The sequence below is a fragment of the Telopea speciosissima genome, chromosome 3 (assembly GCF_018873765.1).
Source record: "Telopea speciosissima isolate NSW1024214 ecotype Mountain lineage chromosome 3, Tspe_v1, whole genome shotgun sequence".
Classification (NCBI taxonomy): Eukaryota; Viridiplantae; Streptophyta; class Magnoliopsida; order Proteales; family Proteaceae; genus Telopea; species Telopea speciosissima.
In genome coordinates this window covers 28,723,563-28,736,512 of record NC_057918.1, presented here as the reverse complement: position 1 = coordinate 28,736,512, position 12,950 = coordinate 28,723,563, and the positions used below count along the sequence as shown (strand labels likewise).

Here is a 12,950-nt window from a genome sequence, read left to right as displayed (position 1 = left end):
TGGGTTTGGGCCAATGGTCTAGTTGGATTGGCCATTGGGGTCTTTTAATGGCAAGTGAAAGAGATTTCGAAGAAAGTGGAAGAGGGTGTAGTTTCCCAAGGTAATGGAGTCTTCCAAATGAGAGGAGGCTTCCAACGAGATGAAATCTTCAAGGAGGTGGAGTCTCCAAGAGGTGAAGTCTCAAAAGAGTGGAGTCTTCCAAGAGTAGAAGAGGTGGAATCTTCCAAGGAGGTGAAATCTTCAAGAAGGTGGAGTCTTTCAGGAGTTGTAGTCGTCTCCAAGAGAGGAAGAGGGGGGAAGAGGGGTCCTATAGAAGGAGAGAATTGTCTACCATTATGAGTAGTGAGGATCCAAGGGGTACAATGTGGATACAACATGTGTACAAGGACTAAGTTAGAATCCAAGTAGTTAGAAGCCAAATGTGAGGAAGGGGGATGAGAAAAAGATGTACAAAGCGGCTTGGGTGAATTATATCTCAAGGATTGTATTCTTCTCTTGATCCTACTGGAAGTTTGGACTCTTTCTGTGGACAGGCGAATTTGCCGAACCACATAAATCACTTGCCTCTTGTGTATGTGTTTGTTTTGTTTTTCGTGCTCATTGTTCCTGCACATACATTTATGTGCGTTGCTCACATCGGAAGGTGACATTGCTTACACCCCAACGTTTTAGCCACATGATAGTTTTCAATTGTATGGATAAGAAGGGTACACCTTGGATTAGGTATAGGTAAAATTTAGTGGTCAACCCAATCTTATGATCAACTTCTACTGGATTGTTCTTCTGGATTCAGTGGTTCATAATTTTGGGTCTAACCTTTGACTTTAGTTTTCTCCCTGTACATGATTTGAATTGGGATGAAATTTTGTAGGCAGATGAGGGACTGTGGGGTCTACCTGTACACCATATTTGGCTGCCAGGTGGACTGCCACATGGAGGATATAAAACAGGCCGTTTTGCCATCGCAAAATGGCTTTTCTGCTACTGGCTACTCCTTAATTGTTGGCAAAAATAATAAGTGCTTCTATTGTAAATATTACTAGTTGAATTCTTTAAATTTCCTCAACATGTTCTAATTCTGTCTAACTAATTGGTTGGACTGTTGGACATTTTGAACAATTTTATTGTAGTCAGTATGAAATAGTGTTTTTTCTTCCAAATGGATGAACAAGTATAACTCAAATGAATATGGACTCAATCAGTGCCAACAATCTTTACAAACCTTTATGCAGGTAATGATTAGTGAAGTAGTAGACAAATACTTTTGAACTTAGGCTAATGTCCTTCTAGAATACTAATTTGAAAAACTACACTTTAAAAAGGAAAAGGAAAGAAGCTTTTTTTTGTTTTGTTTCAAAACCTTTTTCAGCCAATTGAATGATTGAAGCTAATGGCCATTACTGTACCATTGTCGAACCTTATACTGGTTAAATATTAAGCAAGTAATTAAATAGAAACTTTTGAATTCTCTTCACTTACCCATTGATGAAGCTTGGAGCTAATGTTCTTCCTGAGTTGAGTCGTACTACCTATGCAAGCATTAAAATCTTATGACCATCTTTGGTACTTCTGAACATGGCATAGCTAATTGATGTTTCTAACTCTTGGTAAAGTTTAATTTGCATGTCCTTACAACAACAACAACAACAACTTAGCCTTATCCCAACTAAATGGGGTCGGCTACATGGATCATTGTTCTCCAATCAGCTTTATTCGAAGTCATACTTGATATGATGCCTAAGCTATGTATGCCTTTCCTCACGACTTCTCCTAGGGTTATTTAGGTCTCCCCTAGCTCTTTTGGTGCCTTCCATTTCAATCAAATCACTCCTCCGGACTAGGGCATCCCAAGGTCTCCGTTGAACATGGCCATGCCACCTCAAACGACTTTCTCTAAGCTTATAATGTATCTGAGCTACTCTCAAGTCAGCTCTAATATGTTCATTCCGCATTTTATCCCTCATAGTTTTGCCACACATCCATCTCAACATCTTCATCTCCGCTATACTTAGTTTATCTATATGACGTTTCTTAACTGCCCAACATTCCGCACCATACATCATAGCTAGTCGAATGACAGTCCTATAGAATTTTCCTTTAATATTTAACGGGATACGCCGATCACATAGCACTCCTGACACACCTTTCCACTTCATCGATCCTATTTTAATTCTCTGAGCAACTTCATCATCTATATCGCCTTCTTTAGTCATGAATGAGCCTAGATACCTAAAATAATCACTTTGTGGGATCTTCTTCTCATCAATATTCACAACCTCATTAACTGTCCTAGTGTTACTAAAGTTACACACCTTATATTCTGTCTTTGTTCTACTTATCTTAGGAGTTAGGATCTTTTGATTACAAGGTTGATCTCCATAACTCCAACTTGGCGTTAATCCCAGCTTTTGTCTCATCCCCCAAGACAATATCATCCGCAAAAAGCATACACCAAGGAACCACATCTTGTCTTTGATCAAATCATCCATGATAAGCGCAAAGAGATAAGGGCTTAAGGCTGATGATATAAATTAATAATGAAATTCTTTGGGGCTCTGTTTCACATATAAGGTTTAATAAGTTGTCTTCACCTTTAGTCAGCCAATTATTGACTTATGTATAACGGAAAAATAATTCCATATTAAAGAATAATTGCTGCTGTGCCCTCATCATTGTCTTCTTCTTCTTCTCACTCTCTTTTGTGCACATCTATGCATGCGAGGAGTCAAGGACGAATTAGGTAAGCAACTTAGGATTGGTCTTTTTCAATCTGAATTATGGTCTTTTTCAATCTGAGTTATCATTTTTATCCTCTTGTCAGCTGTAGTCTTCATTTTCAGCGTAGTGGAGAATGGGTTTAGAGAAGAGATAGACATATATTTAGTTATCATTCCTGCCTGGTAGTTTACTTGTTTTCACTATGTATCAATTAGTTTGTTGGCCATGAATACTGGAGGTTCATTCTGCTTGTCTTGCTGGGAAATGCTAGTGATGGTTTAGTAATTATATGCTTGTGTTAGAGTTCCTATTAACAAGTCTATGAAAGTATGTTGTCATTCATTTATGTGTCGATATCTATATGACTCATCTTCTCAATAAGATATTCTTCAATTTCTCTTTCTTTTTCCTTCCCCACCCCGTCTGTCTTGTTTCCTTTCCTCCCTAGTTCTTTGTCACTTCTTTAACTTATTGAAGCTTATGGGTGTCAAGAAGGAATTTAGCCATCTCATAGTTACACAACTACCAAGTTGTTTCTTTGTTCCAAATATATAAAAAAATAAAATTTTTTCTAGTTAGTTTAAATCTGTGAAGGTGGCCTGGTATTTCCAGCAGTTGCCACCTTTTGTAATTGTGTTCCTCACATACTTCATTATGGATTTGATTTATTTTAGGTTGGAGTTTTCCTGAAAAAATGTAATTTTTTTCTTACAAATGTATCTACTTGTGGCTTCAGAACACAGGTTATAGAAATTCTTCAGAGCCAAGGAGACAGACTGATCATGTTGGGCAAGGGATTAAATCTCAGTCATTTTCAGATCGTAATATTCGTAGGGGAGGTTATGCTGGGAATTCTGTGCCTGGTAACTGAGAATCTTAGCAATTTATTTAATTATGTGCTTTAGCTTCCCCCCTCTGTAGTTTGACACAGCTACTGATTTATCTTGTCATTTTATTGTTTCTGCTTAGTGATATAAGATATCCATCTACGTGGTCATGAATGCGACAACAGTATGCAAGTACTTTAGTTAGTCAGTTCAGCCTTCTTTTTTCTCCTTATTAAATTCTTATTTTTATACAATATACAATAAATTTGACATGCTGCATATTGCTGCATGTGATTTTGATACGGCAGATTCTTCTTTGGTTAACATCATAAATTCCCCCTATGAGGCCTCATGGACTTGAATTGTCATGTTTCTATCTCATTTTCCCCTTTCTTTTTGCCTTTCAAAAGTCATGTAGTGGTTTTAGTTTTTTTCCACTAAAAGGGTTTCCTACTATTGTTCAATAAATTCTTTATGTTGATGGTATAAAGAATGTTTGTTCTGCCTTTTTCCTTATTTTTAAACCTTCCAATTGCCTTTATTATTTATTTAAAAACTCTGGAATCTGAATGGTCCATTTTAGTATTGATTACTATTGTATTATTGGTAATATATTCATTGGCAGACAAACTTTCCATACTTGTCCCAAGTTTAATTCCGCTCAGCCTTAATCTGGAGTATCTTTGCACCATAAAAAGAAAAGGTTACTTGTGCTTTCATTGGTTCTCTGGACATATTACAGGGGACAAATAATAAATTTTGGCAACACAAATTTAAACTGGCAATTTAGATTGATTCTGCACTTTTTTTGGGCTAGTTGTTGTTGCATTTGTTGTCATCATCGTATTACTCTGATTCTTAAAAAAGCAGTTATAAAAAAAGTCCATGTTTCTTTTATCAGCTCTGTCAACTTGTTCATATGGTCTTGCTATGAAATTCTGCTGTCCTTTGTGCGGGAAGATTCCTGTTATTTATGGGGTGGAAAGGCATTTACTGAGGAAAGACCATTCAGAGGGATTGTTGGACCATCTTATCAAGTGGAATTGCCTGTTGATGATGGTTTAGGTATTGGGAGCACTAGAATTAGAAATTTCTCTTTGTTGGCCAATTTGATTCGGATATCTCCTCGGGGAAAGGTGATGCAGGTAAGTTACCTAAAGGGCTTATTTTATTGGAAATAAGCCTTGGGCTGGGTTATGTAGGTGTTGGGCCTTTGATCCTATGGGTTTTCTTTGTAATCGGCCACTTTAATGGGCCTAAAATATGGGTAGAATGTAGGAAAATGGGATTTACTTCACTAGTTTAGTTAGAGTCTTGTTTCGAGTCATTTCTTTAATTATTTTAGTTTCTTAATCATTTTAGGGTCTCTTTGGTATTGTTTTTTTTTGGTGGATAAAAATTTCATTGTCAAAAGCCCCAGAGAGGAGGGAAAAGAGGGGGGGGGGATTACGCAGGGATGAAAAGGGGGAGGGGGAGCTGTTCAAGACACATGCCTAAGAAGATTGGCCAGAAGGCTGCAAAATAGAAATATCTAAACCCTAGGAGGCAACAATGTGCTTGTTCCTTGGGGAGTCATAGAGAGAGAGAGAGCCATGGGGGAGCATATGAAGCTTAGAGCTAACATCGAAGAAGCTGGCTTTCCAAATCATGTCTAAAGAACGGGAGTTAGAGGTCCATCTTCGAAGATTCCGCTCCATCCAAATATGAGAGATAGCAGTCCAGGACACTAGCTTATCGGCGATGTCACAAATAGAGCTACCTGAGAAAGTCATATCCAGCCATAACCACTCCCTTGCAAAGGATAAGAGACGTCTACTGCGGGGCCAAATGGAATCCAAGGCTTTTTTTCCCAAATAGAGGAGGCTAGGGGACAAGAGAAGAGAAGATGATCGATGTCTTCTACACCATTCCAACAAAGGACATAGAAGGGGGAGATAGGAATGTGGCGAGAGAGGAATGATTGGGTGGAGAGGCAAAGGTTAAGGGTATTCCAGACATAGGAGTGACGGGGAATGTAGGCTTTGAACCAAACTAATTTGTGCCAAGGGACGGAAGGACCTTGGTGTCTAACAAAGTTCCAAGCTGAACTAGAAATAAAAGCCCATTAGGGGAGGGGAGCTTGATAACCCTGTCAGAGAGAGAGGGGTAGGGGTGGGGGTGGGGGTGGGGTTGGGGTGAGAGAGGCTCAGATCTGAGTGAGACCAAGAGGGGAGGGGGGATCAGGTGCCAAGGGAGATGATGGTGGAGAGGGGGGCTGATTTACGGATACTAGAGGAGTAGTAATGTAGTCCTAGATAGGTAGGAGACCTACTAGGAGCTAGATGACAGGATCAATAGCAAAAAGGGTTGCTGGTTCGAATGGACAACACTAGGTTTTAGGTTAATTCTGGGGTTTAGGATGGGAATTTGGGAATGGGCCTTATATAACTTTAATATGCAGGCCTAGGGTGCTTTTATGGCATATAAATAATAGGATTTAGGAAGGTTTTAAAATTTTGCAATTCTGGACAGAATTGAGTTGCAGGTTTTGGGTTTTAATGGAGTGGAGGAATGGAGTTAGGGTTTATGGGATTCAAACAAAAAATAAAGGGGATCGATTGGGAGTAAGGATTAGAGGGTTAGAGGAAGAAATTGGGTGTCAAACTTACTGGAGATTCCATTGGCAGCAGCTTGAACAGATGTGAAGGATAGAACCACCTTCGAATTGAAGAAGATCCTCCCAGCCGTCACGGCGTAAGGAGTCAACCGGATTCCACCAGTCCTTCCACCTTGATAGAACCACAAGGATGCACACTCACAAGGAGCAACACTCAACAGAGCAGGGCAGCAGCAATGGCAGCAAAACAAAAGCTTTTCATTAATCAAAATTCGTATTCAATATTTGACCCCCTTAGAACCTTATATAAAAGATTCAAAATTAGACTCCTATACTAAAAAGGAAAGGCCTAACCCATTCCTCAACCTACTAGGTAACTTAAACTGACTAGGAAACTAGAATACTAAAGGAAATAGACTTAAAACATGGCTGGACTTATAGAGTCCTAATCCAGCCCAACTTACATCACATGACCACTTAAGTTGTCACATGACCACTTAACCAAGTCACATGATCATTTAAATTGAACCAATTGGATGCAACCAATTTGAATCGGTTCAATTAAAAAACATAAAAATAAACTAAGTATTGGGCTAATCCCGTATGCAACCTATATATCTATATTTTAGGCCCATAAAAGTGGCCTATTACATTAGAAACCCATGGGATTAAAGGCCCAACATATATGTAACTTAACCTTAGACTTATTCCTAATAAAAGAAGCCCAGCTTGGTGATAAATCTGCATCAAGTAGACTGCACAGACACCTATGAGATTATAGAGGACTCTTAAGGGATGCCAAGGATCGAGCCAGAGGGAGGTTGAAGTCCCATCAACGATCACCATGGAGGTGGCATTAAGAGCTAAGGGGTGAAGGAGGAGGATTCTGCGCCAGACCCATGAAGGGTCAGCAGGGAGGGTAATAGTGCAAATGGAATCATTTTTGAGAAGGAAGGAATAAACCCAATTGACCCAGATTGAGTTCTGCTTAGTGGAGATTTTCTAGATTAGCTTAAGAATAGCTGCAATGTTGTAATCCCGGATTCTACAGAGGCCAAAGTCTCCTTCGGATTTGGAAAGGCAGATAGTTGCCTAGCTAACCGGGTGTAGGAATTTGGAGGATTTTATCCCTTTTCATAAGAAAGCACAGAGAAGAGATTCTATGGCTTTGGTGGTAGATTTTGGAAGCCCATAGATCCACACCAGTAAATGTATGAGGATTGAAGGGCAGATCTTATCAACACAATCCTACCAGCGTAGGAGAGGAGTTTGCCTTTTCCAACTGAAGTCTCTTTTTAATAAGATACAACATAGGGGTACAGTGATGGCTAGTCAACTTGGCTGGGATGAGGGGAAGACCTAGATATTTCACATGGAGGGTTCCAAGAGAGAACCCAGTCAAGTTGAGAAGGGTGGCTTTATCAGTCTCAGAGACCCCAGAAAGGAAGATTTGGGATTTCAGAAGGTTGATACGAAGACCCGAGAGGTCCTTGAAGAGTTGCAGGGACGACATGATGGAGGAGATGGAGGGCGAAGCCTTGGAGAAGATCATGAGATCATCAGTGAAGGCAAGATGGGTGAGATTAAGGCCCTTGCACTTGGGGATAGGGGAGATAAGGTGTTGGTCTGTTTTAGACTGGATACTCCTAGAAAGGACTTCTAGTGCAAGGGAGAAGAGGAAAGGAGAAAGAGGGCAGCCTTGGAGGATTCCAACTTTAGAAGGGAAGAATCCGGCAGGGGAGCCATTGACAATGACTTTTGGTATCATTTTTATTTTTGATTTTTGCCTATTTAACAAAATTCATTAATGAAAACCATTTTTGATAAAAAAAAAAACTAAAAATCGTGTGGTAACGCTACTAGACATAATAGATTGTAGAATTAAAAATAGGTTTGGTATGTGCATAATGATTTTTATTTTGGAAGAAAAAACAAAGTAAAGAAAAGTGATGAAGAGAATGGATACGCACTTGCTGACTGCAAAGAGGTGAGGCCAATCCATCCTACTTCAGGTTATGGAAAGACCAGAGTTTCAGAGAAGGCGTAGAGCCATTTCTTCCTGCCTCTTGTGACCGAAAGACCAGAGTTTCAGAAGATGAAAGGGTAACCATCATTGTTGACAGTGGTGTTGAGGCTATAGAAAAGTATCCTTCATGTCTCTACTGGCGTTAAGATCAGAGTTCTGAAAGACAGTTTAGGAGTGAAGAAAACCAACAGAAGAGTCTTGCAAAAAGAAAAAAGGATAAAGCACTTTACATTCTGTTAAAAACAGAACTTGCAATAGTTAATTTTGGCTGTTTTGTTGAGATTTGGAAGAACCCATCTCTGTTCTTTTGTCCTGTTCCTGTTGGAATTCGTGAACAAATTGCTTTACAGTCTGAATAGATTAAAACCCCACTTTACTCTTAGTTGCTTGACTTGTATAGACTTCAGAATTAATCTGATTGTTAAGAGGTTGTAGACTTGTAGTCCTTTTTCAGTGTATGTTTCTGCAATCTGTAAAAAGCAGAGTGGGATTGGTCTTTCAAAGATTGGTGCATTTTCAAAGGGGGTTGGGCGGGGTTCCAGGGAGGGGAGGGGGTAGGGTGGCATGGTGAGTGTTAGATAGTGAGACTGTCACCGAGGGAGAGTTTCTTATTAGTTGAGGATTGGGTTAGGCCTTTCCTTTTTAGTGTTTTGAGTCTGCTTTTGAGTATTCTATATAAGTTTGTAAGGGGCTACATCTTTGTACACGAATTTGATTAATGAGATTGAGAAAAAAAAAACATAGCTTTGTGCTTTGCTCTGTGAGAGTATGGTGAGATGCCATTAGTGAGAGACCAAAATATGATGAGAGGCTGTGGGTGAGAGATCCGAGTTTAAGAGAGACTGCCCTATCTTCTTCTTCTTGTGCATATGATGAACCTTATGGTCGGTAATACTCTCTTGTCTGTTGAATACCTGGTATTGTTCCATCCTTAGGACCACAAAAAGAAAAATCGCTTCTTGTGCTGCACCTTCTTTTCATGGAGTGGAGCAGGACAAAGGGTGTAAAAGAGGGTTGAGAGGCGGGTAGATAGAGAGAGAGAGAGAGAGAGAGAGAGAGAGAGAGAGAGAGAGAGAGAGAGAGAGAGAAAGAGAGAGAGAGCAGGTTAGTTCCCTTCTGCACCACCTTAAATTTTTTTGATGTGGATATCCCAAAATAGAATTTCCTCATCAAAATCTTATTGTTTACTGTTTTTATTCTTCCCACTCAGAAACATTGATCATACTGAAATTAGAGTTCGCATATTTTCCCCATAAGGTAATTTGGACAATTCCAGATCCCCTACTTGTAAGGCACCAACTATGGGTGGTTAGTCATTAAATTTCTTTTGATAATTTTCAATCAAGGAGGAAATGGTGGGTGATGCAGGATGATTTCCTATGCAGGAAAGTTGTACTCCATGATTGGGAGCGGGCCAGCCACCACTTCATCCTTTCTCCATTGGTTCTTGAGGTTCTGGCACTCACTTTATCCTTCTCTTCTGTTGCCTTGGGGATTTTTCCTTTTGGTATCGTTGCCTTTGTAGGAGAGCTTGGTATCCTGGTTGTGTTGGTTGTTGGGTTGGAGATGCATCTTATTGAGTTATTGTAGGCTTGGATTTACAGATTCAGAGAAATTATAGAATTTTTTTTTTTGGTGAATAAATATATTACCAAACCCCAGGAGGGGGCAGGGAGAAGGGGGGGGGGGAATATACAAGAGAGAAGGGAAAAAGGGGGGGGGGGTTGGAAACAAGGAGCTATCAACCTGACCTACGCAGAGGAGGGAGACTGCAAAAGAGACAAATCAAGACCCCAGGACAACAATGTGCCTGTTCCTTGGGGTATCCAAAAAATGCATGTGACGAATAAAATTGAGCTTGGAAGACACGTCGAAGAAGATGGCTTTCCAAATCAAATCAAACGACCAAGATTTGGAAGTCCATCTCCTAAGGTTCCTTTCCATCCAGATAGATAGCGGCACCAAAAATAAGCTTCCCAATAGTGTCACAGCTGGAGGTCCCAGAGAATGTCATGTCCAGCCAAGGCCATTTGCGCTCAAAGGCAAGAGGTTTCCTTCATCGGGGCCAGATCGGGGAAAGGGCTTTTTTCCAACTGGCGGAGGAGAAAGGGGAAGCAAAGAAGAGGTGGGGTATTGAAATTGGTACAATAAGGGCTGCTTGATGATCCTAATCTCTCACTCCCTTTGAGGCTAGCTCTACAGTTGAGATTACTAGGGAGTGGAAGGTAATAATTTCATCACACCCTTCTCAAAACCATTGTGATGCAGGATAATCAGGATGCCTGTGGGACCTGGCTCAATTAATAAAATGGAAGTACTAGAAGTTGGAAGAACTTAAAAAGGAGACCAAAGATAGAACAGGAAAAAAATGCAGTTATTGATGCAGCAGAAATCCACCAGGCAGATCAGGTCCATTGGTTGGCACGAAGAATGGACCAATAAGCTTAATTTTGAGTGCTCAATGGGTTATATGGGTCATGGACTGACTACTTTTTGGGTTTTCTATCATAAAGGGCCAATTCTATAAACCCTAGTATGGGGGATTTGAGTCTTATACGGGATTGGATGGTAGTTTCTAATTTTTAGTTTTCTAGAAGATTTAGGTTAGATTTTGGGGGGGGGGATTTAGGTTAGATTTTGGGGGGGGCGGGGAAGGGTTCCATATTGAGTTACTAATTTGGACTGTCTCTGTTTTTGTTACAGAACTGTTGCATCTGGTTTTCGAATCTCTATAATCTCTAGAATATTTCTATTTTCAGATTCCTTGGTTCTTAAGTTTAGGAATTCAAGAAACTTTATAATTTGCAAGTTTTGTTAAAAATAAAAATTTGAGGGGTTAGCTAGTCTATAAATTAGTGGTTTGTATAGCTGTATGCTATGTAATGCAGTAATTTGTATAATGAAAAATTTAGCTTCAGCCCTTTGGTTCTGTGGTGATTCAGAGCTTCCTGCTATCGTGATTCGGTAGGGCCTTGGTGATTCCAAGGTTGGGTATTGGTGGTGATTCCTGATCATATCCTTTTTTCTATCGTTTCATTTATTTTTCTTATTTCCCACAGTTGTATATCAGTTTCTGTTTTATCGAGTTATTTGGTTTCTTTCAATTTGGTTCTATCCCTATATCTGTGATCCTGTTGCAAGCTTATTTCCAACTGGCATCGGGTCAAAGTTTGCACTGCATTAGTTATCATTTTGCTGAATTTTTTAATATGAAAGGGAAGAGAGAACAAATAAACTAATGAATGCAAAGGTGTCTGATCAATTGGATTAGATGTGTGCTTGATTAGTATTTACAGAATTAGCATACTTGATCAGAGAAGAGAGCAGGAAAACATCTATGTTTGAATCATCAAGACATGGGAGAACTTTCTCAATCTGTAAAAGCATATTCGCTACATAAAGTAAATAGAATTTGATTACATTTGCTATGAAAAGCCAATGGCCAAGACTCGTAGCCTCGTTCCAAATCTCATTTGAGATCCTATTTCTATAGATAGGATTTTTTAAAATACTAAACAAATGAAGATGGAATGTTGGCAGAGTCACCAGACATATGGGACCTAATGGCCTGTACCTATAGGGCCAATAAGATGATCACAATCTCTGACCTGCATATCTTTGAACTGTAAGTTTGATGCTTCTGCATTACTTTGTGGTTGCATGGGTGCTGGGCCCTCCTACAATTGAAATTTGATGGATATAAGGCTAACCCAGGCCAGCCAGGTGTTCATGGTGCAGTTTGGAGTCATTGTGGACACATTATGTGGCATATTTGGTTCCGATTGGAGAGAGATACTCTCTTCAAGCAGATAAGAGATCACTTGTTTATGCTCAAGGTCATATTTTCCTATGTATCCTTCTCTATGGTTGTCAAAGGAGACTTGCAAAGCAATGGGTGTATGTATTCCACCAGTGTCGTTGAAGGATGGTCGACTCATCTGATTTCAAGGGCAAGATCAGTGATGTCAACATGCAATTTGTTGGCCACAAATTAGTGAAGGATGGAATGTATCTACATATCGTGCCTTGCCTTTGATGTTAATATGTATTTTCTCTTGTTGTGTTCTTGTTTCTTGTTGTCTTGATTCTTTTGGTGGTTAGGACGACCTTCTTTTTCTTGCAATGAAATAATCATTATTCAGTTGTATAAAGAAGCCTCTACTGAAGTGTTGTACTCTTCTCTTGTAGTGCTCAGCTCTGTCCTTTTCTAAGTTACTAGTGGCATTAATTGTTTATATGTTTTCCTATTAATGGATAAGATTTTGCTAGATGCAGGAATTAGCCAAGAGTTCCGTATTGTGAGAGACAATAGAGTGAATCAAAATACGAACAGAGAAATAAAGCCTGCGTCACTTCAGTGGACAACTGCCACCAATGAGCAAGTAACCCAGACTCTTTCTGAAAAGAGGTTTGTACTTATCTTGTCTCACATCTTTGTTGTATTGCTTCTTGTTATTCTTAATGCTTTTGAGATTGGGTTATTGCATGCATCATTATTGAAGCATGTATGACTGACTTGCTTGTTAACTTCTCTATTTACTGAGCAAAGCACTGTGAAGCTATTTGGGATTCATGATCCACTCATTCAAGGTTGAATTCTTTGGGGAATGATCAGTAGTGCTAAATATGGAAGATTTAATGAGTTGGACACCTTGGAAGCGAGAAATTCTTAAGGATGCAGCCTTTGGAGAACAATCTTTGCCTCAGATGACTTATTTACGCAGCACATTGGAATTTAAGTTGGTGAAGTATAAAAAAAATAAAAAATGCCCAAGTTGGTGAT

General features: G+C 39.6%; 1 protein-coding gene across 2 annotated transcripts in view; it reads left to right on the top strand.

The window, feature by feature from the left end:
- LOC122654471 (GBF-interacting protein 1-like) overlaps positions 1–12,950 on the top strand; it is a 31,308-nt gene that overhangs the window by 3,635 nt on the left and 14,723 nt on the right. The window contains exons 3-4 of one of the 2 annotated variants that reach the window (XM_043848571.1): positions 3,455–3,581; positions 12,443–12,575. In XM_043848571.1, coding sequence (XP_043704506.1) covers positions 3,455–3,581; positions 12,443–12,575 — 260 coding nt within the window. Of the gene's footprint in view, positions 1–3,454; positions 3,582–12,436; positions 12,576–12,950 lie in introns of both variants that reach the window. The other variant, XM_043848570.1, reaches the window with a different exon arrangement.